We start from the raw sequence: 25947 nt of genomic DNA on the forward strand, positions 1-25947 counted from the left end.
CAGAAAATAAAGGATGGAAATGGGTGGGCATGGGAAAGAAGAGAGAATATGAGGATCAAAGAGAGCTTTGGAAAAAGAAAGGAAGTCTTCAAAATATGACCAAGACATTTTACAGATAACTTTTCTTCTTTTCTTGAAGAACTTCTTCAGTAGAGTGGTAGGATTCTGGGAAAAAAACACAAATAAAATAGAGAGCCAGAAAACTGCTTTAGACCCTCATTGAAAATAAGGGTAGTGTCTACTTGTGAAGCTGTGAAAGCAAAAGTGTTTGATTATCATGTATTAAATAGGAAACTGATTTCAGGGTTCTTTGTCAGCTAGCTTCGGGCTAGTTTAAGAATGGAATATAAACCTGTACCAAAGAGCTATCAAGAAAACTGTTAATACTCTCAGGACAAACAGATAATAAAATCTGTATTAATAGTAACTGTGAAAAGGCTATGCTGATCCTGGAAATTTGAAAGAAAAATTAACTGTAAGGTAATACTTTTGGCGTTTGAGGCAGTAATACATTTTTATTCTTTTCACTTTCACTTTATATATGGAAGTCATGAAGTTTCCATTATAGTTGACTACAAACAGAACAATATTTTAGTGATGACTAGTCTAGAAACTTAAATATTTTTAAAGAGTTAAAAAAAGTAAAATAGGTCCTTCAGGATAAAGAGTAAGGAGTTAAATGATATGTACAAAACTCACTCCCATTTATTTTTTTGTGTTTTGGACTTGTTTTCAGGCAAAAGGACTCCTGTGGAAGATGGACATCTTTCTCCCATTTTCAGAATATGTTTCCAAGCTCATCAGTGAAACCTGATCCTGCTGCTCTGTGTTAAAATGCTTGAAGAACACTCACATCTCTGACAACTCCAGCTTCCATCCTGTTGAAACCATGGTCGTCTCCGCAGTGTTGACGGCATCCCATGCTGGGGCATCCAACACAACGTTTGTAGTTTATGAAAACACCTACATGAATATTACAGTCCCTCCACCATTCCAGCACCCTGGCGTTGGTCCACTGCTTAGATACAGTGTTGAAAGCCTGGCTCCCACTGGGATGAGTTCCTTAACAGTGAATAGTACAGCTGTGTCCCCAACACCAGCAGCTTCCAAGAGCCTCAACCTGCCTCTCCAGATCATCCTTTCTGCTCTAATGATGTTTATTCTGTGTGTGTCTTTTCTTGGCAACTTGGTTGTTTGCCTCATGGTTTACCAAAAAGCTGCCATGCGCTCCGCCATTAACATCCTCCTGGCCAGCCTGGCCTTTGCAGACATGTTGCTTGCAGTGCTGAACATGCCTTTGGCCTTGGTCACTATTCTTACCACCAGATGGATTTTCGGGAAATTCTTCTGTAGGGTATCTGCTATGTTTTTCTGGTTGTTTGTCATAGAGGGAGTAGCCATCCTGCTCATCATTAGCATTGATAGGTTTCTTATTATAGTCCAGAGGCAGGATAAGCTAAATCCATACAGGGCTAAGGTTCTCATTGCAGTTTCTTGGGCAACTTCTTTTTGTGTAGCTTTTCCTTTGGCAGTAGGGAACCCTGACCTGCAGATACCTTCCCGAGCCCCCCAGTGCGTGTTTGGGTACACAACCGATCCGGGTTACCAGGCTTATGTGATTTTGATTTCTCTCATTTCTTTCTTCCTGCCCTTCCTGGTGATCCTGTATTCCTTTATGGGCATCCTCAATACTCTTCGGCACAATGCCTTGAGGATCCACAGCTACCCTGAAGGTATATGCCTCAGCCAGGCCAGCAAACTGGGTCTCATGAGTCTCCAGAGACCCTTCCAGATGAGCATTGACATGGGCTTTAAAACGCGTGCCTTCACAACCATTTTGATTCTCTTTGCTGTCTTCATCGTCTGCTGGGCCCCATTCACCACTTACAGCCTTGTGGCAACGTTCAGCAAGCACTTTTACTATCAGCACAACTTTTTTGAGATCAGCACCTGGCTACTCTGGCTCTGCTACCTCAAGTCTGCGTTGAACCCACTGATTTACTACTGGAGGATTAAGAAATTCCACGATGCCTGCTTGGACATGATGCCTAAGTCCTTCAAGATTTTGCCGCGGCTCCCTGGTCACACACGGCGACGGATACGCCCCAGTGCTGTCTATGTGTGTGGGGAACATCGGACGGTGGTGTGAATATTGGAACTGCCTGACATTTAGGGTGATGGCTGTTCTTTATCTGACTTTGAATTTTCTTTCTCATGGCTTCTCCACTTAAACTTTGTTGTTTTATTCATAGGGTATGTATATATGTGTATGTGTGCAATGTAAATAAAGGATGGTGATTAGTTATAAGTCTGTTACCAGGGATACACAATAGGGAAGTGATCCCAAGTGTTACCTCCAGGGTTCAAGAGAAATCCTTGATTTAGGGTGGGGAGATGGTTTTCTGTAACTTCAGTTGATTTTGTTTCTGTCAGGAATCAGGATTGTGCTTTATTGAGCCTGAAGTTACATTGAATTTTAGGCATATTGTATGCTGCTAAGATATGCTTAGTTGAGTTTATCAAATTTTTTTTTTTCCTGGAAGACACTGCTGCTTTTTGCCATCACGTTGGAGCCAAAAACCACATACATCTCAGTAGATAGTTTTATTTAAGAAAAATAACCCAAGGGGGTGAGTGACATTTTAAAGGTCATTAATATTTACTTTGGTGCACTTTAAGAAACAATGTACAGACTAATTCAGTCATGTTTTTCAGAATTGCTTTTATACATGACATGTTGTGCTTTAGGAAACATTGCATTATTTCTAGCAAGATAGTTAAAAAAATGTTTTATCTGCATGTAGTTTTAAAGGAGAGAACATAAAAATAGAGAACTTTTTCTAAGCACAATAGTGAATCTTCAGAGAAATAGGGCAGAGTTGAGAAGATGGAGCACCCTCGAAAATGTAAATGAAATGCAGAGAGGCTGTGGCTGGTGGGGGCTGTGCTGATTCCTTTTACTCACGGATTCTCTGAGTTCAGTAGGGAAAAGGGTCACCATTTAATTAGACGTCTACCAGGAGCCAGGCGCTGTGCATCATTTTATCCTCACAGTGTGCTGTGAGGGAGGTTATTATTTCTTCCTTTTGCAGACGAAGAAGGCAAGTCTCAAAGAGACTTAAACCTTGCCCAAGGTTAGTGGTAGAGCTGGGGTCAGAAAATCCATCTGAGTCCTGAGACTGCTGTTCTGCTATACCACACAGACACCTCCTTCAGGTTTGGAAGTTCCATGACCAACAGGGAAACTATGTGTATTCTTTCTTTTTTTTTTTTTAGGACTGAAACCTTCTTTAAAAAAAAAATAGCTTCATTTTTTTTCTTTTAATTACCAAAAGGAATTACATTACGGAAAGTCTGGAAAATAGAAAGGAAAAAAATAAAATCATTCATAACCTCCTTTATAAAGTGGAATTTAAAAATCTTAGATAAGGGTATAAGGAAATAAGGCAGATTTTTGATTTGCAAAACAAGTGACCATTATCGAGCAGTTAAATACAGCTGTCTATAGGTCTTTGCCCTGTAGGTTTGGATGTTTCCAGTTGTCCAGCTGTATTTCTCAATGTTCTGGACAGAATGCTGTGGTTGCCCCAGTGCTCGCCCAGAGCAGAGCTGGCTGTTGAAGAATGTGAATACTTAGAGGTGAACAGAAACCCTGGTCTGAGCCTTGAGCAAGTTTTCATTGGGGCAGGTCCAGGGTTTCAAATTCTTCTTCTCTTGCTGATAATCTGCCCTACGTGTATCCGGGGCCTTCGGTGCCCTCTCTCTCCAATTCTAGGAACTAGACAGTCCCCAGAGATGGGGCTTCAGACTAAGGCCGTAAGTGCTGAAAGTGTAGCCTGCTGGCTACATCATGGACTTTATAAATAGTCAAGTTAACCATGAACTTCTTTTGGATTTATAGCATGTTTTCAGAATTGTCATGCTTTGTCACCAGTGGGAAGTGAGCCTCTGTTTCTTTAGCTGTACAACCAGAGAGTTGGACTAGATGAATCTTCAAGATCTTTTCCAATTGTAATGTGAGAGTAGAGATTTTTTGAAGAGCTCAGCTGACATCAGCATCACTCTTTGGTCTCCAGTATTATTTTTTCTTACATTTTACTTCTTTAGATGTTTCTTAAAATTGAATGTCTGAAGAGCATGTGGCACCATGGCAGGAGTTAGGTGTTTGGGAGGTGGATGTCATCATGAAAGACCCAAGAAACACTGTTCTTGAGGCAGTGATCTTGTTATTGGGACTCATTTTCCAGTTAACTTGTCCTTGGGGACTCAAGCATGTTATTCAACATGTTTTGAGATCATCTTCTGATGAGACTCACCTACCTCTTTGGTTTCTTGTTTATATTATTCACAGGTAAAATTGCTTTTATCCATTGGGATCTTATAGAGCATAAACACTGTAGTAGATATTAGTAGCACGTTGAAGTGTATCATGGTTTCCATTTTCAATATAAGCTAGATTTTAGGCAGATATTAATAAGTCTATTTGAAATTAGACTTTATCTGAGGAAAGTCAGTGTGATCTGTATTCATCTTACATGTTGGTAGTAGATCTTGAGACACCTTTCATCGCTGGAGTTGAGACAGCTGTTTCCTTTGTCCTGTTTTTATGAGCAATCCTCAGGTAACTTCAGTTCTGCTGGTAGGCAGTGCAGCGTTGGGAAGAGCTCACTGCTAAGAGGCTCAGCGTTTGTGAAAGATGACCAAGAGGGTCCTTTGTGAGAATTCAGCACCCACACCAAACAGCAGTTCTCTTTCTACTGGATTGTCTTGATTGATCAGATGACAGTTTACAAACCATTTTGAACATTTTTATCACGTATACATTTTGAAAGCTTAAAAAAAAAAGTGCTGTGGTATAGCTTTGAAGAATTTAGGTGTAGTATCATATGTTGCCTATTCTGTATTTTCTTGATGGAAAAAAAGTGCCACTATGAGTTATCACCACTGGCTGACATCATCAGAAATGTTTTTCTTTTTCCTTCAGGCTAATAAGTAAGAAGCAGGAAAGAGATAATGAAGTGTTTGTGGTCAAAAGAAAGAGTCAAAAGAAATCCTTAATAATCTGAAATAGTGATATTCAAACTTTCAAATATTCATCTGCATTTAAATCTTCCCAGGGGAGCTTGTTAACAATAAATACAGGTCACCAGGGCCCCAGAGGGGCACTGGGCCCACCAAGGCCCACTTTTATTTGTTGAGTATGTGGTCTGATTCTGGTTCAGATGGTCTGTGGGGCATACTTCAAGAAACACTCCTGTGGGAAATATATCCACTTAAAAATTGTCTGTTTTTTCCAAAAAATGTTTGATTTGTGTTGGAAGCCCTTATCTCCCAGTGCATGGATAATCCGCATTTAGAGGAAAATCTGTATATCATTGGCCTAATTTGCTGCCACATGTGTTAGTGTTGGATCACTCCAGTATCAGCTTTATTATCTTTCAACCCGCAAAGTTCTGATAAAACATATAGTTTCAAAGTAGAGTGAAAAGATGACTTCACAATTGAAAGTGATGCCTTTTGGAATCTGATTCCTCTCATATTTTCTTTTCTAGATGAGAGGTATCTTTATTGTATGTAACCTCCTGAAGAGTAAGGGGAATGCAAAGATTCCTCCAATTCCTATTGCTCTTTACGCCAGTTGTGTTCAATGGAAGCATGGAAAAAATAAAACAACCATTTAAATCTATGTATTTCAGTTGCTGACAAGGATACTTAACTTAATATTTGCTTTTGTTTACATGAAAATATTTATGTATATATCACAGGAAAAATGTTCACTTGCTTGCTATTTTATACTTCCATGATTTTTAATGTTTAAAGGACTGTTTAATTCAGATTTTCACAACCATAGTCTTCATTGAAAACTCAGTTTTTATAATAAATGAAAATGTCAAAGCACATGTTTGTTATTACAAGTAAATGGTAATACAGTTCTTAGATATTAATTGGTACTAGTCCTTTGTAATTAAAATTAATTTATTTTACAATGGTACCTAACCTATATGAAAAAATCACTTTGAATTTTGGGTTGTAATATTCAAAATCAAAATGTATGATTATTTGTGCATATTCTTATTACAGCCAGGAAAAGAGCTACCAGTAAGAAAATGAATAAATGTCTAACATTTCTAAAAGTGGAGTATTTTTAAAGGACTACTTCATTTATCTTAGAAAAAAAATTGTCATGAATAATACTTTCTGTTCAATTAAAATCTGAGTTTAGTTTCAATCCTACTTCCTCTGGGTTTTTATTTTCAAATTAGCTCTCAAAGCCTTTATGTGTGTAACTGTATTCTGGTTTTAGAAGTTCTCAGAGCAATTAAGGATGAAATGAAACTTGGCAAAAGACTAGTATTAAGAGATAGTTTTAAGACATTCTGTCTAGGAGAGTTATAAAAATTTTCCTGCTAAGTCATTTGAAATCGCATTGTCACTGGCAAATCAGTGACAATATTTGCTTCTGTTTTGATGGAATGACTTCATACTGTACTTTTCTAAAATCTAAGGCCTTTCTAAAACCTACTTTTAAATCTTTAGAAAATATCATTCATTTTTAGAGGAGTTTCAATTTTTGCCAACTAGACACGAGGGTTTTATTTTCCTTTTCACTTATATGCAAAAGATAAATATATTTATTTTTAAGTTACAATAGAAGGTTGATTTACAAAGGAAGGTTGTCATTAAATCTACATCTAATAGTTTCTTTTGAAATGGAAAGGTAAGATATAGCAAAATGGAAAATGTTGAATTAAAAGCATGTTCACATCTACTGTGAAAATAATTAGCTGCACTCTACTCATAATAAAGAGAACCTTTAGGAGAAGTGTCTACCTTCTATGTCAAGGTGCAGTCAGTTAGATTTAATGCAAAAAGAAAAAAATAAATATTTCACGGGTGTATCAGTCAGGATTTAACCCAGGGAAGCAGAACTAGTAAAACGTATTTATTATGAGATCTATTGCAAGAGTTGGCTTACATGGTTGTGGGGCTGGCTGTGCAGATTTGAAGGCCAGAGGGCGGGCTGTCCTGTAGGACAGGCTGGAAATCACAGGCACAAGCTGAAGTTGCTGTCAGTTTCTGCTGAGGCAGAATTTCTTCCTTCTCAGAACAGCCTCCCTTCTGCTTTCAGCCTTTCAACTGCTTAAGTCAGACCTATCCAGATTGTTTAGGAAAATCTCTCAGTTAATGTGGACTGATTGTAGATTTTAACCACATCTACAAAACATCTTCACAGCACCACTTAGATAGTGTTTGATGGAAAAACTAGGGACTGTAGCCTGGGCAGAGTTCAGTTCAGTTCAGTTCAGTCATTCAGGCATGTCCGACTGTTTGTGACCGCATGGACTGCAGCATGCTAGGCATCCCTGTCCATCACCAACTCCCAGAGTTTACTCAAACTCATGTCCATTGAGTTGGCGATGCCATACAACCATCTCATCCTCTATCGTCCCCTTCTCCCACCTTCAATCTTTCCAGGATCAGGATCTTCTCAAATGAGTCAGTTCTTCACATCAGGTGGCCAAAGTATTGGAGCTTCAGCTTCAGCATCTGTCCTTCCAATGAATATTCTGGACTGATTTCCTTTAGGATGGACTGGTTGGATCTCCTTGCAGTCCAAGGGACTCTCAAGAGTCTTCTCCAACACCACAGTTCAAAAGCATCAATTCTTTGGTGCTCAGCTTTCTTTATAGTTCAACTCTCACATCCATACATGACTACTGGAAAAACCATAGCTTTGACTAGACAGACCTTTGTTGGGAAAGTAATATCCCTGCTTTTTAATATGCTGTGTAGGTTGGTCATAACTTTTCTTCCAAGGAGCAAGTGCCTTTTAATTTCATGGCTACAATCACCATCTGCAGTGATTTTTGAGCCCCCCAAAATAAAGTCTCTCACTGTTTCCACTGTTTCCCCATCTATTTGCCATGAAGTGATGGGACCAGATGCCATGATCTTAGTTTTCTGAATGTTGAGCCTTAAGCCAACTTTTTCACTCTCCTCTTTCACTTTCATCAAGAGGCTCTTTAGTTCTGCTTCACTTTCTGCCATAAGGGTGGTGTCATCTGCATATCTGAGGTTATTGATATTTCTCCTGGCAATCTTGATTCTAGCTTGTGTTTCATCCAGCCCAGCGTTTCTCATGATGTACTCTGCATATAAGTGTATATATATGACCTACTCCTTTCCCAATTTGGAACCAGTCTGCTGTTCCATGTCCAGTTCTAACTGTTGCTTTCTGATCTGCATACAGATTTCTCAGGTGGTCTGGTTTTCCCATCTCTTGAAGGATTTTCCACAGTTTGTTGTGATCTACAAAGTCAAAGCCTTTGGCGTAATCAATAAAGCAGAAATAGATGTTTTTCTGGAAGTCTCTTGTTTTTTCGATAATCCAGCGGATGTTGGCACTTTGATCTCTGATTCCCCTGGCTTTTCTAAATCCAACTTGAGCATGTGGTAGTTCACGGTTCACATACTGTTGAAGCCTGGCTTGGAGAATTTTGAGCATTAATTTGCTAGCATTTGAGATGAGTGCAATTGTGCAGTAGTTTGAGCATCCTTTGGCATTGCCTTTCTTTGGGATTGGAATGAAAACTGACCTTTTCCAGGCCTGTGGCCACTGCTGACTTTTCCAAATTTGCTGGCATATTGAGTGCAGCACTTTCACAGCATCATCTTTCAGGATTTGAAATAGCTCAACTGGAGTTCCATCACCTCCACTAGCTTTGTTCATAGTGATGCTTCCTAAGGCCCACCCACTTGACTTTACATTCCAGGATGTCTGGCTCTAGGTGAGTGATCACACCATCGTGATTATCTGGGTTGTGAAGATCTTTTTTGCGTAGTTCTTCTGTGTATTGTTGTCACTTCTTAATATCTTCTGCTTCTGTTAGGTCCATACCATTTCTGTCGTTTATTGTGCCCATCTTTGCATGAAAAGTTCCCTTGGTATCTCTAATTTTCTTGAAGAGATCTCTAGTCTTTCCCATTCTGTTGTTTTCCTCTATTTCTTTGCACTGATAACTGAGGAAGGCTTTCTTATCTCTCCTTGCTGTTCTTTGGAACTCTGCATTCAGATGGGTATATCTTTCCTTTTCTCCTTTGCTTTTCGCTTCTCTTTTTTTTCACAGCTATTCGTAAGCCCTCCTTAACCACTTTGCCTTTTTGCATTTCTTTTTCTTGGGGATGGTCTTGATCCCTGCATCGTGTACAATGTCATGGACCTTCAAGACATCAAGACCATTGCAGTGATAACATCCAAACTTAAAATATCAAAGCTATGGTTTTTCCAGTAGTCATGTATGGATGTGAGAGTTGGACCAGAAAGGAAGCTGAGCACTGAGGAATTGATGCGTTTGAATTCTGGTGCTGGAGAAGATTTGAGAGGCCCTTGGAGTGCAAGGAGATCAAACCAGTCAATCCTAAAGGAAATCAACCCTGAATATTCATTGGAAGAACTGATACTGAAACTGAAGCTCCAATACTTTGGTCACCTGATGCAAAGAGCCAACTCATTGGAAAAGACCCTGATGCTGGGCAAGATTGAAGACAGGAAGAGAAGGGGGCAGCAGACATGAGATGGCTAGATGGCATCACCGACTCAATGGACATGAGCTTGGGCAAACTCTGGGAGGTAGTGAAGGACAGGGGAGTCTGGCATGTGGGCTACAGTCATGGGGTTGCAAACTGTCACTTTTAGTGACTAAACAACAGCAACAAATAATGCTATAGTATTAGTGTAAAAAACTCAGTCGCATAAATCTCAGTGTTGAGATTAATGTCATGACCAAGATAAGTATGTTGAAGAGGATGGGAGACATTCTGACTGCATTATATTCAAATTCACATAATCACAGGACATAGTATCTGTGAATTTCACAGCACTGTGAAACTTCTCAAAAGGGAGTAATAATAATTGATCAGATGATTTCATAAATTAACTTTCTTCTTATATAAACTTTAATTATAGTGATACTTAGCAAGGATGATGCCTTTCTTCTAAGAAATTTGAAAGCATAAATGGTTGAGACAATATTAACCACAAAATAAAAACATGCTAACAATAATAATGATGATGAGTGCCATGTTTTAAATGGGTTTCCCAGGTGGCTCAGTGATAAAAGAATCCACCTGCCAATACTGGAAATGCAAGAGACACGCGTTTGATCCCTGGGTTGGGAAGATCCCCTGAAGTAGGAAATGGCAACCTACTCCAATATTCTTGCCTGGAGAATCCTATGGACAGGAGAGCCTGGTGGGCTTCAGTTCAAGGGGGTCACAAAGAGTCAGATGACTGAGAGGCTAAGCATGCATGCCATATTTTGGCCACTTAACATAGTCAAAATACACTTTATTTCAATCCATAGTATTTTCTCCTTTTTCCAATTCTGTTCCCAAGAGATTAAGTAACTTTTCAGGTGGATTCAAATCTAGGCCTAATGCTAAAGTTCACAGTTTTTTAGAACACCTTGCTCCTATTATTCCCCAATAATAGAACTGAGTTTCTAGTGTGACTAGTATACTTACTAAGCATCATACTAGGTGATTATTCCTGTCCATGCATTAGATAAAATAATCATGGCAGAAAAACCTATACACAAAGTTGTAGGTATTAGCACAAAACCTAGATTGGTTTATTCTTTAAGTCATTAAGTAGATTAGGCTGAATCAAAATCGAGTTGTCAAGCTATCTGGGCCCCTGGAGCCCTGGATATACCATCTCTAATATCATAGGACCTTCAGGAACTTGCTGACTGTGGCAGAAATTTTGGGAATACTTAGCTACCCAGACAGTTTCCTAGACTGCACAGATGTCACAACCCCTTTTGGAAAGAGTTTCATGCTGGTGTGCACTTGGAGTTCAAGAATGTATTGGTTTGTCTGAAGTTCCACAGGATTTATAGTAGCCCAGATTTTGGAAGAGAAGGTGGAAGTGATAAAGTCAAGAACCCTGAGGTCCTGCTGCCAGCTTTGACACTCCTGTTATGTTGCCAACCAGGACTCCTTCAGCCTGACATAAAATGGCTGTGTTTTAACATCCTCTTAACTTATGATTGGTATAGTAAATAGAATTCATTAGTTGACAACAGCATTTGTGTGTGTGTATATATATATATATATATATGTATATATATAAAAGCCCTCTTTATATAGTTTTGCAAACAATGAAAAGAATTTAATTGTGTAATTTATCTTATTGAGCATCTGTTCAGGTACGCTCACATTTGAAATTTTTTAATAGTAAATACACTAGACTACAAGATCCGTGGTTGGTCAAATCTTGGCTGCAAGAGCTACGGGGCTGGAGCACTGACCTTTAAGTTCTACCTGAATTTCCCACTTTTTGGAGGGTGAAGATACTTAACCCGTTGTTCGGGGATCAGCTGTGTCCACTAATAAGCAGATGAAGAAACAGGTTTAAATGATTAGATGACTTTCCCAACGTCTCACAGCAGTTAGGAGGTAGAACAGGAACTCAAGCCCAGCTCATCAGCTCCCAACTTTAGAGCTCAGAAGCACTTAGTGGGATTTTAGCATCAGAGAACGAAGGGCTGGAAAATGAGCTTTCCAGTTTTGGAAAAAATACAGTAACCAAGCTAACAGAGGCCAAATAAATAATCTTGGAATGTCTTTTAATTGAATATGTGCATTTTCACTAGTAGAAAGAACAATAGAATGTTTATATTTGTAAGAAAGCACATTTTTTTAAGTTCATCATCCAAGATTTACCGCTAAAAAGGTTGAGCTTGAGGACAAAAGGCACACAGGCCAGGAGCGGCTGGTTCCCAGCGTGGGTCGAGCATTTTGTTCTCAGTTTGGACACAAACTGGGACCTACCCAGGATGTACATATCCCAAACTTGTCTGGTAAGTATCGCTATTACTTTTGCTTTTCTGGACCTAGGCTGGCAGGACTTTTTCTTCATGGGTGCCGAGGACTCCTTGGGAAACTGTTAGTACCCAGAGAATTTCACGTGCTCTCACCCCACCTTCCAGGATTCATCTAATGAGCAAAGCAACTGCAAATGGCTCAGAAGACATTTGCCTCTGACAGGAAGAAATATGGAGTTTTCTTAAGCTTCCCCAAAGCTATACAAATGCTGTGATTAACTTGGATTCCAAGACATCACAATATTATATGTTCACCTTTGTGAAGGCTGCAATTGCCAAGCAACAGGTTCTGTTAGATCTCTCTCCAGGGCAAAAGGCTTCTCATGAAAACATGTACAGTAAAACAAGCTGCACGCTGAAGGGAAATAGAGAAATAGAGGAATGGAGTCTAACAGAGATGTGTTGACAACCAAAAAACAAAATCAGCTTTGTCTTGATTTCTAGCCCTCCCTTTCTCCCTGGCCTTCTCACCTTTCTCTCCTACTAGGCCCTAAGCTCCCCGGGGGCGAGGGCGGGGCACTGTGCTTGCTTGTTGCTTCTCCAGTGCCTAGTGCCATGGCTCACAGAGAGGGGTGGCTCCTACAAGTCTGGAAATGGACCTTTGATAAAATCTTGATGGTTAAAATCAGAATGGACTTACCCAAGCCAAGTAGCAAGTACTAAGGTCGGCACATAGAGCCTCAGTGTCCAAGTCCAGCGAGCTGCCCACTGTATAAACCTGCTGCCTTGACTTAGGGGAGAAACTAATTAGAGGGTTTTAAGGCTAGTTTGGGAGACGATTGTGTGGAATGGATAGGGCTGCTAAATTTTTATTTGCTAAACCTGGCAACCCTCAGAGTAGTGTGCATATGTATATAATTTTTTTGACCCTGTAATGTGCAAGTCATGGCACGGAGGAGGTCCTCTGCTCTTCTTGTGAGGCTGGTCTGTGGCTACATCTTGCGGTCTTGACTAAATATGCTGGGGTTCAGACTTCAAAGGGTAGAGGAGGACGTGACTCACTGTGCAGCTGAGAAGCAGATGCAGATGGACCGATAACAAGTAAAAGGTGTGTTTCATAACTGGTTTTGTGTGATCTCAGTTTGTTGGTAAATGAATGATGATGGTGATATGGACAAGATGTATTTAATAACCACCTCCACTGGGGAGACTCTGGTTGGAAGAAGTTTCCTATTGCTAGAATTAGACTTCCATATGTTGAATGCCATCGGAACATTTGCAACAGAAATTCGGAGTTTAAATCACTTTCACCATAGTTTTGGCAGGACCGGGAACACATTTTTTTTTTTTTTTTTCAGCTGTTCTTCCTGATGGGGGCTATAAATAGCTTTGGAGAAGTATATAATTATCTCAAAGTAGAAGCAAAAGATAAAAAACGGCTTGAGATTTTAAAGGAACATTTAATAGTTACTATTATGTAACATTTATTAAGCAAGCTCACTGTGCTCATTATGTTTGCCAGGAAGAAACTTGGAATAAAAAGTCAATCCAAGACATGACATGTATAAATATACCAAAAGGTGCATTAACATGGTGCCAGAACAAAGGGTTGATTCAAAAAAAGAGAAATGTTAGGCGAACAAAAAAGGCAGCCACATCAGTACAGTGTTGTGTGGAAATGCAGAAAACTTATATTTAGTAACATAGTTTTAAAATACTGACAGTTTAAAACAAGATGTATAGCCACATAGAAACAGGTAACAATATGGTATATGCCTGGGTAGTGCTGTGTTTTTGGCAGCTAGCTCAGCCTTTTATGTATAAAAGGAGTTTACTTACTATGTTCAATGAATAAATACTAAAAGGTCTAAGTACTAAGTAAAGATTCATTTTTGATTGGAGCAGGATAGGCATTATAAAGAATGATTTCAGTCACTGGCTCTTGGGTAAGACTGTGATTGCTGTTTAAAGCCTATAGAAAGTCCACACACAAGTAATCATATTAATGACATCCATCATTTATTTGATGCCTGTTAAATGGTGCAAGTACTAATCTCTAATTCTTTTTAAAAAGTATTTACTTGCTTAGCGAGCTAGCAACTAGCTGCACCGGGTCATAGTTGTAACATGTGGAACCTAGTTCCCTGACCAGGAATCGAACCCGGGCTCCCTGCATTGAGAGTGTGGTGTCTTAGCCATTGAACCACCAGGGAAGCCTCTAATTCTTATAATAATTCTAGGAAATAGGTATTATCAATCTGTTTTACAAATCCTTCAAGGTTTTAAGTTAATCGTTGAATGAATTTAAGAGACCACAGGATATATAAAGTGGAGATACAGGAATTCAACTCTTTGTCAGCACCAAAACTCAGGCTTTTTTTTTTTTCACATTGTGGTGCTATCTATCCAACTTCTCACCTATGCATTCTTATTTCCTTCACCTTATTTCTCCTTCACTTATGAAAAATTGTCCTTTAGAACCTGATTGTCCCAGTCAACCTAATTTGGACTTCATGATTCCTCCTGTTGCCTCTGGTCCTGCCCTCAGCTTTTTCTCAACTCTTCTATGATTTCCTGGCTTTGGTGGTCTGCCTGCATTCATCACACCTTCATTTTGGTAGATACTCGGTTCAGCATTACTAAGGCTGAGAACTCCTCTGTGTTGATCATTTGCATAGGTGCCACCCCACAAGATGAATATCCTTATTATGGCCTGAAGTCATGTGTTTCTTGCAGATAAGCACAAAAAGCCGCAGAGCCTTATGAAGCTTTACTGGCCTGTATGTCCTCAGAGCACTTCCTAACACAGGGCAGAAATCCAGACGGGCCAAGCAGGCACACAGCTCTTAGAGGCTGGGGCCAGCGGAAGTCTTTTGAGATCTAAATAGTCCAAACAATAAACAAAGAATGATTCTTTGCATTGGGGTTCTTCCTGGGAAGAGGTTCAGACATGGTAATCACTAGAGAGGCAGGTGAGATTTGGATAGTGGAGAGGGACTCAGGTTGGTGAAGCTCCTATTCAGAACTTCAACCCACATCTGACACCTCCTTCCTCAGGAATGTTAGGTTGGCCAAGAGATCATGGACTGCCTAGAGGTATGTGGCTTTTGTCATGAGGTCCTGATGTCTCAGAAGCAGGGTTTCCTGAGCATTTGCCCTCTTCTGCAGCCTGAGGGCTCATCTGGGTGCTTTCAACTTAATCCCAGATTGCGGGCTGACACACACTAGTGTTTATGCCAGTAAAAGTTTAACATGAGAGTGAAAACAGCAGTCTTTCTCTACTCCCAGTAACATACTCAGCAATCAGTTACCAGATTATGAAAAAAGTAGAAATCTAAGGCACAGATATGGTGAAGAAGTAGAATATCAAAATACCATCACTGTGTGACAGGTACAGGACAAAGTTAAAGAAAAGAATTTGGGAAATGACTGGCTCTTGAGAAATGGGGTTTGCAGAAATGAGACCAGTGAGTAGAGTCTTTAGGAAGCTAATGGATAAAGAGCTGGCTATTAAAGATAGTGACAGACATTGTCTGAATTTGCACAGAAAATGGACCTTTGCTGCCCTCATATCTCTGCCCAAATCCTACACCATGGGCTCTGTTTGTCTTCATCCCCAGAACCCAACTCACTCACAGGCCTCCTGGCTCAATCCCCATTACTTACTTTGTTGTGAATGGCTTCCTTCCTTGACGCTGACTTTTGGGAATGCTTTTCTAGCAGTTAGGTTTGTTTCCTTCTTGTTCTGCAATTGAAATTCTTTATCTATATCAGGCCACCCTGGGCCATTGTCTCCCCTGATCCAACCATGACTCTGAGTGCTATTATCCCAGCACCACAAATGTGACGTGAACATCAGTGCATGTATTCATTAAAGTAGTGCTAGATTTTTTGACAACAAAGTCCTCAGAGCAGTAGTTTAACACAATAATTTATTTCTTTTTCATATAACAATTTAATTTACACATTCCTGGTTTGGCTCCAAGTAATCATTCAGGAAGCCAAGATGATAGAAACTCTGCTATCTTCAGCCTGTGAATTCTAATGTGCCAATATCAATAGACTGGATAAAGTTACCATGCCTGGACACCTGGGAGACTTTTAAGGGCCAAGCTTGGAGGTAGCATTCATTGCTTCTCCCCCATATTCCATTGGATAAAATTTTGGCCACATTGGATATACCTTCTTGCAATGGAGACTGAGAAATGTGGTCTAGTCGTGTACTCCTGATGAAGAAGATATAAGTTTTGGTGAAAACACAGTGTTTTCTGTCTCAGTAGAGCCAACAGTGACCTCTTCATTTCTGACCAGAGTATCCTAAAAAGAAGAAACCACTGAAGAACATTGGACTTCCCTCCCGGTTTGGTAGTGGCCCTGGATAGTTGCCCCACATGCAGGTCCAGCTTCCTTAAGATTTCCCCTGACATAGTCTGGCCCCTTGATTTCCTTATGCTGTTGATGAACTCTGTATGTAAGGCTGTGAAATTTATGGGTGAGCCAGAATGAGTGACTATCTTGATATCCTGGCTGAGAAGAGAGACAAATGGATGAACAGTCCCACACTCATGACCAACCAGACTCCTCCTAAAGCACCATGCAGGATTTCTGGAAGAGTTTTGGGCCATGTCAGATCATCCTACCTGGCAGTAATTGCCTCCATCACCTCTCATTTCTATGAGAGCATCAGACAATGTGTTGCTGGCTATAGGAAGGAGTTCTGGTTGTTGGTATATGTTTTATTTAAGGGCAAGGAGGACCTGAATGTCTCAGGAAGGCTTTATGGAAACTTACACGATATTTTCATGATTTATTATTGTTGTTTAGTCGCTAAGGGATGTCCAACTCTTTGCGACCCCATGGACTGCAGCACGCCAGGCCTTCCTGTCCATCACCAACTCCTGGAGTTTACCCAAACTCATGTCTATTGCATTGATGATGCCATCCAACCATCTCATTCTTTATTGTCCCCCTTCTCCTCCTGCTCTCAATATTTCCCAGCATCAGAGTCTTTTCCAATTAGTCAACTCTTTGCATCAGGTGGCCAAAGTATTGGAAATTCAACTTCAGCTCAATCCCTCCAATGAATATTCAGAGTTGATTTTCTTTAGGATTGACTGGTTTGATCTCCCTGCTATCCAAGGGACTCTCAAGAGTCTTCTCCAGCACCACAGTTTGAAAGCATGAACCCCATGAACAGTGTGTAAAGGTGTGATTTATTAGTGTAGGCTACAAAATCAGTTGTCTATGCATGGCAAGTTGGCAAGCCAGCCATACATTCTTGTTGGCTGAAGACTGGAGATAAACTATGTGAGTGAAGGAAGTGTGTCATTGCCGTGTGAAGGTGCAATCAGTGGGGATGTTTACAGTTGCATCCTAGAGAAACCAGCTAATTCTGTGAATATTCCCCTCCTTCTATTCAAAGGGCCCTTTACTCAATGATGAGAAATGTGCATTCTGCTCTAGTAAGTGGAACTGCTGGTTTTTCTCTTCTCTCTTCCTCTAACTTGTGCTCTTCTCTCTCCTTCCATTTTCTATATTTATTTTAATAATATGTGTTCCATATTGGACTCTGGATGCTTGTAGGACTGCAATGGACTGGGCACAATCCCATAGAATGGTAGTTGTAGAAAATCCTGTTTTCTGGATCCTGGGTGCATAGGCCTTGCTGCTAAACTGCCCCAACTTTGTGCAAGTCTGAGTAAATACCCCTGACTCCCACTGAGAGATGGGCACTGGGGAAGGGCTCCTGACCCATGTACATCTGGGTAGAAGATCACATAGAACCCATGGTGCTGGAGGTCAACCATGTGACATACAAGTGCAACATGTAAAAGCGGATCATAAACATCCTCATGTGTCTATGACCTTAGGATTTGTGAAAACTCATGAATGAGATTCTCCTACCTTCCACCCATAGTTCTTAATTTTTCTATTTATAAATATGACTATAATTTTAGGATCTGCTGTTGGTCATAAATTCTTACTGTAACTTCTTGACTATGATTCATATTCTACCCCTGGAATCAAGGTTGCAAGTTTCCTTGGAAAAAATATTTTACCTGGCTCAAGATTTCCCCAAGATTCCTGTCAACTATCTAAGCCTTAATCTGCAGCTCTCTTGCTGGGACTTCCTGGGCCTCAGGAACTGAAGATGGGCATATGTGACCATTTGAACAGATAGGACAAATCCTCAGTGAAAGTCAGTGCCCTCAGTTGCCTGTGTCTCAGATTCAGTTCAGTTCAGTTCAGTCACTCAGTCGTATCAGACTCTTTGCGACCCCATGAATCACAGCACGCCAGGCCTCCCTGTCCATCACCAACTCCCGGTGTTCACTCAGACTCACATCCATTGAGTCAGTGATGCCATCCAGCCATCTCATCCTCTGTTGTCCCCTCTTCCTCCTGCCCCCAATCCCTCCCAGCATCAGAGTCTTTTCCAATGAGTCAACTCTTCGCATGAGGTGGCCAAAGTACTGGAGTTTCAGCTTTAGGATCATTCCTTCCAAAGAAATCCCAGGGCTGATCTCCTTCAGAATGGACTGGTTGGATCTCCTTGCAGTCCAAGGGACTCTCAAGAGTCTTCTCCAACACCACAGTTCAAAAGCATCAATTCTTTGGCCCTCAGCCTTCTTCACAGTCCAACTCTCACATCCATACATGACCACTGGAAAAACCATAGCTTTGACTAGACGGACCTTTGTTGGCAAAGTAATGTCTCTGCTTTTGAATATGCTATCTAGGTTGGTCATAACTTTCCTTCCAAGGAGTAAGTGTCTTTTAATTTCATGGCTGCAGTCACCATCTGCAGTGATTTTGGAGCTCAAAAAAATAAAGTCTGACACTGTTTCCACTGTCTCCCTATCTATTTCCCATGAAGTGATGGGACCACATGCCATGATCTTAGTTTTCTGAATGTTGAACTTTAAGCCAACTTTTTCACTCTCCACTTTCACTTTCATCAAGAGGCTCTTTAGTTCCTCTTCACTTTCTGCCATAAGGGTGGTGTCATCTGCATATCTGAGGTTATTGATATTTCTCCCAGCAATCTTTATCCCAGCTTGTGCTTCTTCCAGTCCAGCGTTTCTCATGATGTACTCTGCATAGAAGTTAAATAAGCAGGGTGACAATATACAGTCTTGACATACTCCTTTTCCTATTTGGAACCAGTCTGTTGTTCCATGTCCAGTTCTAACTGTTGCTTCCTGACCTGCATACAAATTTCTCAAGAGGCAGGTCAGGTGGTCTGGTATTCCCATCTCTTTCAGAATTTTCCACAGTTTATTGTGATCCACACAGTCAAAGGCTTTGGCATAGTCAATAAAGCAGAAATAGATGTTTTTCTGGAACTCTCTTGATTTTTCGATGATCCAGCGGATGTTGGCAATTTGATCTCTGGTTCCTCTGCCTTTTCTAAAACCAGCTTGAACATCTGGAAGTTCACGGTTCACATATTGCTGAAGCCTGGCTTGGAGAATTTTGAGCATTACTTTACTAGCATGTGAGATGAGTGCAATTGTACGGTAGTTTGAGCATTCTTTGGCATTGCCTTTCTATATCTCAGATTATTTTCCCTAAATTACTATATTCCAAATATTTAAGTGTATGTGGGGTAAGCCCATTTAATTTATTAAAAGTACAGAACCCCAACCAAGACCTACTGGGAAAGTTTGGCCCATTGTTCATTGTTTTGCATAGCTATCTTATATATTGGGCATATCTTAAGATATCTTAGATATTGGACAGAAGGAGCTATATATTAATATTATCTTGCAGCATTCTACTTTGAACTAGTTAAGTATCAGGGGCCTAGGAATTGATTAAGAGTTAAGCAAAGCAGCTTTTTTAACAGCTTGGACGGCTTCCCACCCATTACCTCCCTTTCATTCTCTGGATTCCATGAATTGACACCCAAAGTCAGACATCATATCAAGACATCTCAGTAGCTGGCATTGCCTTAGTCTCAGACTTTAGTTTATGCACTTGAGTCTCAGATTAATGGTTCTCATTTTGGTCTCTGCCTAGGAATAACATTAAGCAACAACTGTGCCTTGAGCCACCAGTAATTTGCCTCTTGATCCTCGGCTCCATACCAGCTGCTGCTTTCCTTTTAAGTCAGTTGTTCCCTCTGTCAGTCACTCCTGGAGTGCATGACAGCAGACAGTTGAGTGGGAACACATCCCAATTTTGTCTCCTGGGATGACTCCTCCCTGCCTTTTCTGGCAAGAACCTTAACTGACAGCAGAGCATTCCATCTTTTCCAGTCCCTGGTTTCATTTCATTGGATTCTTAGCCAACTCAGATCACAGGCCATAGGCAGAAATTGTTTCCATCAGCATATTCCTAATTTTCATTCCTTTGTGCTTTGAAATGGGCCAGTTTCAGCTGAGCCTAAGCGAGGTTTTGCATTGCAGGACCTTACAGAAGGCCACAATCAGCAGCACTCTTAACTCTTTCCTTATCAAGTTTTTTTATTGAAAAACTCCAAGAGGCACATGGTCTCAATTCCAAGAAATAAGATTAAATGTTTTACTCTACTCCTTACCAGGGATTATTAGCTTTCTTGCCCAAGATGGAAAGTTTGCTTTCTATCCTATGTTTGCTTATTCCATCTTTGTGTTTTTTTAAGATTTATTTATTTATTTTTGGCTGCACTGGGTCTTTGTTGCTGCACACGGGCTTTCCATAGTGGTGGTGAGCAGGGGCTACTCTTTGCTGTGTTGACCGGCTTCTGATTTTGGTGGCTTCTCGTTGCAGAGCACAGCTAGGGTGTGTGGGCTCAGTAGTCGTGGCTTGAGGGCTTAGTTGCTCTGAGGTATGTGGGATCCTCCCAGACCAGGGGTTGAACCAGTGCCCCTTGCATCGGCAGGCAGATTCTTAACCACTAGACCACCAAGGAAGCCCCTGTTCTATCCTTGTTTTCCTCATTTCTTATGCTTCCAGTTTCTTTCCTTTTTAATTTTTTAAAAATTGTGTGAGGACTCTTTCCATTTTAAGTGACAGAATACCACATGGTCTGGTTTAGGTCTAGGGAACATGCTGTACTCTGGAGCCCAGAAGTGCATGGGCTAAAAGTAGGGGAAGAAGTGGGTGGTTCTCCAAGGGAGAAATTGGGGTACAGTGATTAAAATGATGGTCTATGAATATTGGGTGATTAAAAATCAACACATTTCCATTAGATTTGGTTTCTCAACTGAGCTGCTGAATGCTGCTGGAGATTATCACACAACTCTAAAGACTGGTGACAGTTCATGTTCTTCAATTTTATTTTGACTTCAGTCCTACTCAGTTAACTTTTCACAAAGCCAGGGAACCTTAAATAATCTTCAGGGCTTCTCATTTGCCTGAGCCCTTTTCAAGGTTCTGGGTGAGACCTTAGTGGTATATTTGCATGATCATATGTATTTGTGCAAAAGTAAGATATTTTAATGGTAATATTTCTGTATTCTTTCTCAGTCACTCTAGGACTACTGACTCCACTTTGACTTACCTCTATCACATTGCTTTGTATTTTGGAAGGAAGTAGGCATTTTGGGATCCAAATTGAATTGGGGACATACTTTAATTTAGATTTAGTGAGATATACAGTTAAGTTAAGCTAAGTTAACTTAAGCCTATACAATTAAGTTACTGCTAGCAAGCCTAGGGTAGGGATGGCTTCCAGGACTCCCACTCCTCCCTGTGCTGACTCACACTCAACTGTGACGTGGAAGTGCTGTGAAAATGCATGTTTTGGTGCCTAACACAGGCATTATGAAGATAGTGGGGGAGAAACAATATTTGCAGTATTTGGAGCCAGTAGCTAATCTGTAGAAAGTTCTTCCAATCTTCACAAATGTAAAATTACAAGTAGAGAATTCAGCTCTCACTGAAACCTAGCAAAAAGAGAAGCTTTCTGTTGGGAACATATTAAATAATACAATTGAAAATTCAGCTCACATGTAAGTTTCTCTGGAGATGGGAATAATGTGAAGGAGAATATATCAGAATTCCTGTTTGCAAAGCAGAAACCTTTAGCAGTATTACAAATGCCAAGTGTCTGTGTTGAAATCTCATGTTTTATACATTCCAAACATTAATATTAAAAAATAAAATTTGAGCAATGACCTCAGAATGACTGAATCATCCTCTTGTTATCCATTTGAAATGTATCCCCAATTCAATTTGGGACCCCTCTCATTTTATTTATTTTATTTTGTTAGGTGAAAAGTGGAATATTTATTTCAAAATGTATTACTCTGATCATTGCTACATCTACGTGCTCAGTTGCTAAGTTATGTTTGACTCTTTGCAGCCCCATGGTCTGTAGTCCACCAGGTTCCTCTGTCGAGGGGATTTCCCAAGCAAGAATACTGGAGTGAGTTGCCATTTCCTCCTCCAGGGGATCTTCCTGACCCAGAGATTGAATCTGTGTCTCCTGCACTCCTGCATTGCCAGTGGATTCTATACCACTGAGACACTTGGAAAACTCCTCTTTATTCAGTTCAGTTCAGTTGCTCAGTCGTGTCCGACTCTTTGTGACCCCATGAATCGCAGCACGCCAGGCCTCCCTGTCCATCACCAAATCCTGGAGTTCATTCAGACTCAAGTCCATCAAGTCAGTGATGCCATCCAGCCATCTCATCCTCTGTCATCCCCTTCTCCTCCTGCCCCCAATCCCTCCCAGCATCAGAGTCTTTATTAGTGAACCAAATAATATATAATTTGCCTTTTCTATTTATTGTGCTCTACATTGCCCATTTTCCCCTCTCGGCATCTGTCTTTGCCTTGGCAGTTTGTAAGAGTTTTTCTGATGTACAGAAGATGTAGCCTTTGCATCAGTTTTTCTTGGCTCTGGCTATTTGCTTTTGGTTATTTAAACTACTTGTTGACGTTCCTGTCTTCCTGTGTTCTGTCTTCTCCCCCCTTTTCAGATCATGAGCGTTTTTTAGGGAAGTCTGTAAACTTCTCCAACCCTATTTGTCAATGATAAATCCTTTGCAGTCTGTTCCCAAAGTGTAACCCTCTATACTTACTTTTCCTAATGCTATTTACAGTCATAATTCCTTGTTTATTGTTTCCCTTCTGCAACAGTGTAAACTTCATCAGGGTAAGGGTTGTATAACTGTTGTTTACTTTTGTGTGGCCAGAGTCATCACTTCTCTGCTTTCTTTGCTAATGGAACCCTATTCTGGTGTCTACCCTGTCCCCTCCCCAACTCAGCCCATGTTCCTTGGTAGACTATGTGCACACCCCACCCTAAGAGCAGCCCTGATTGACCTAATATCTATCTCCTTTGCCAATACATTTTTCAAGATTGGGAATGTGTTGCTTTTGAACCAGTGAGGCACTAGGAGAGATTTGATGGGAGTATTTACTTTGTATTCTTGGGAACTTCCAGAACACAATCCTGTCTTCTTCTGGACATGTGATATGTAGAAATCTGATTCTTCTGTAAGACTGAGGATGAAGTCAGTGCATGAAGAAGGGAAAGCCAAGAGAATCTCAGTGAAATGGAGCTGGTGTTCATAGATTATGTCACTCCTGAAACCCACATGACTGCTGGACTTCTAGTTATGCCTGCCAATACACGTCTTTAGTTAAGTCATGGCTTTTCTACTGCTTGCAGCCAAATGCACTATACCTAAGCTATATGACCATTCTTAATACTCAACAAAAACTTGCTCAAACAGAAACTTCTCACCCATATATGATACATGTGTTTTCCTTGGTATATAATTTATTTCCTTACATTTTTGTTTTGTTTAATTATAAGATAATAAGTATTCATTTTAATAGTCAAAGCAATGTAGACATATAGAAAAAAAACTTTACTTTCTTCTTTCTAATTACACCTTTCTGCAGCACCCCACTTCAGTACTCTTGCCTGGAAAATCCCATGGACGGAGAAGCCTGGTAGGCGGCAGTCCATGGGGTCATGAAGAGTCAGACATGACTGAGTGACTTCACTTTCACTTTTCACTTTCATGCTTTGGAGAAGGAAATGGCAACCCACTCCAGTGTTCTTGCCTGGAGAATCCCAGGGATGGGGGAGCCTGGTGGGCTGCCAGCCATGGGGTCGCACAGAGTCGGACACGACTGATGCAACTTAGCAGCAGCAGCAGCAGCAGTGGTAACCAATGTTGACCATTAGTTATATGTACTTATATATTTTCTTCTATGATTATATAAACTTATAAACGTCTATTATGTTTAGTTTTGTTTGCTTATTTTATAAAATCTGGGGTCATACTATATACATTATTGTAGAATATCTTTATTAATTACTAGATCATGGCTGTTTTTACAGGTCTGTCTACATGGATATAACTCATTCTTCTTAATAATTTCATACTATCTCTTTGCATCTTTGCTCTGCTCAAATGTTTCTCATAGAGTTTTATTCAAATTATTTTCTTTAAGTCTGGGCCTTTAACTGTTTCCTCTTTTATTGTTCTACTTTAATTTTGCCTCTGAATTTGGAGCATTAGAAGAAAACAGTAATTGATGGGGGTCACTTAGGGAAAGGTAAGTAAACTTCACAGCATTAAGACAATTAGTTTACCATTTGGAATTTTGTTTATTTATTAAAAGACAGGTTGTCCTTTCTTATGCTTATAATTGGAAAATTGTTTTTCTCTGTGCCTTTTGTAAGAAACTACACCTGAGGAACAGCCCCAGGGAGACTTCAGCTACCACTATGAAGTAATGGTTTCATAAGGGATCCAGAAATTAGATAAAAGACAGAAAGATCCAATATTTTAAGCCTAACCCAGCAAATAAGGACTATGTTCTTCTTTTGAGTTGAATATTTAAGTCTTAGGTATATTACTTTATTTGTCATCACCGGGGGACACACCTTTTATTGTTTAATATCAATTCTTGCCGACTAGGGATAGTTTAATTCCTTGTTAGTAGATATGCTCTAGTAAATGAGTTTATGATGTCAGTTATATGGCACTTCTCTCCACCTCCCTTGGAAGGTGAAAAAGATATGGAAGAAGAGGGAACAGTGGTTTTAAATGAGGGGAAACTAAAATGACCTGACGCAGTTATGCTCAAGGTGACGTGCAATCAGGATTTTCCCTGGTTTCCCTAAGGAGCAGTTCATTCTTGACAACAGCAAAACCTAATTTCAGAGAGAGGAAAAAAAGAGTCAAGAGAGAGAAGAAGGATGATATGAACTGAATTGGACAATATAATAAGGGCAAGACACAGGGAGTCAAAATATTTCCAAGCAGTTTTTATCAGCTTAACACCAAGGAGAGCCAAAGTGAACACCCTGTGGTAAATTAACCTATAAGCCAAAGAGATAAAGGCAGCTGTGGTTTCTGTGTAAGTTCAAAGCACAGATGAAAATTAGCTCCTCTGGGTATAGTCATTTTAGACTCCAGGAACATGCGTAATTTTCTGAGGTTAGAAATATTGCAAAAGTCGAAAGAATGATTTTTCCTGAGATAACCGGATTCAGCTTGTCTGAGTATTAAATGAGCCAAAGCTTAGGGGGAATCAATCCTGACCTATTTGTTACGCGAGTGTGAGAGTGTATGCTCCTCAGTTTTTGTCTTGTCACAACAAAGATTTGGAGTGACGTATTCATTAAGTCATTGAAAACAGAAAGAAATGAGCCAATAGATGAACAAAGCAAGACCAAAAATCCTTTTACTTTTATTCTTAGGATAGAAATGTCAACATATTTGAGTTTTCTTAGTTTTTTTTTTTTTTTTTTTTTTATCACAATGAGCTGAGTTTTTATTTTTTGAAATACCCTTTTTCCTGGATGGAATATGCTGATAGTCTTCCTGTAGGTGGAGTGATAAAGAGAGAAGCTTGAGAACAGAGGGAAATTCTCTCTCAATCGTACTAATAGCCTAGAATCTGTAATCCGCTGCTGCTGCTGCTGCTGCTGCTAAGTCACTTCAGTCTTGTCCAACTCTGTGCGACCCCACAGATGGCAGCCCACCAGGCTCCCCCATCCCTCGGATTCTCCAGGCAAGAATAGTGGAGTAGGTTGCCATTTCCTTCTCCAATGCATGAAAGTGAAAAGTAAAAGCAAAGTTGCTCAGTTCTGTCCGACTGTTAGCGACCCCATGGACTACAGCCTACCAGGATCCTCCATCCGTGGGGTTTTCCAGCCAAGAGT

At 40.3% G+C, this 25947-nt stretch overlaps 1 protein-coding gene and 1 long non-coding RNA gene across 10 annotated transcripts in view; both read left to right on the plus strand.

Moving 5' to 3' along the window:
* GPR63 (G protein-coupled receptor 63) overlaps positions 1-6229 on the plus strand; it is a 127703-nt gene extending 121474 nt beyond the window's left edge. For all 6 annotated transcript variants that reach the window (XM_086317668.1, XM_086317671.1, XM_086317672.1 and 3 more), the window contains one exon: positions 737-6229. In XM_086317668.1, the coding sequence (XP_086173794.1) occupies positions 890-2149 (1260 nt within the window). In that variant the 5' untranslated portion in view covers positions 737-889 and the 3' untranslated portion in view covers positions 2150-6229. The remainder of the gene's footprint in view (positions 1-736) is intronic.
* Positions 6230-11445: 5216 nt separating this feature from the next.
* The window catches only part of LOC147365974 (uncharacterized), a 193182-nt gene continuing 178680 nt past the window's right edge, over positions 11446-25947 (plus strand). For all 4 annotated transcript variants that reach the window (XR_015133097.1, XR_015133096.1, XR_015133099.1 and 1 more), the window contains exon 1: positions 11446-11864. This is a non-coding gene — a long non-coding RNA (uncharacterized LOC147365974). The remainder of the gene's footprint in view (positions 11865-25947) is intronic.

This window comes from Bos grunniens, chromosome 9 (genome assembly GCF_055505025.1).
Source record: "Bos grunniens cultivar Pamir isolate PY7600 chromosome 9, Bosgru_T2T1.0, whole genome shotgun sequence".
NCBI classification, from domain to species: Eukaryota; Metazoa; Chordata; class Mammalia; order Artiodactyla; family Bovidae; genus Bos; species Bos grunniens.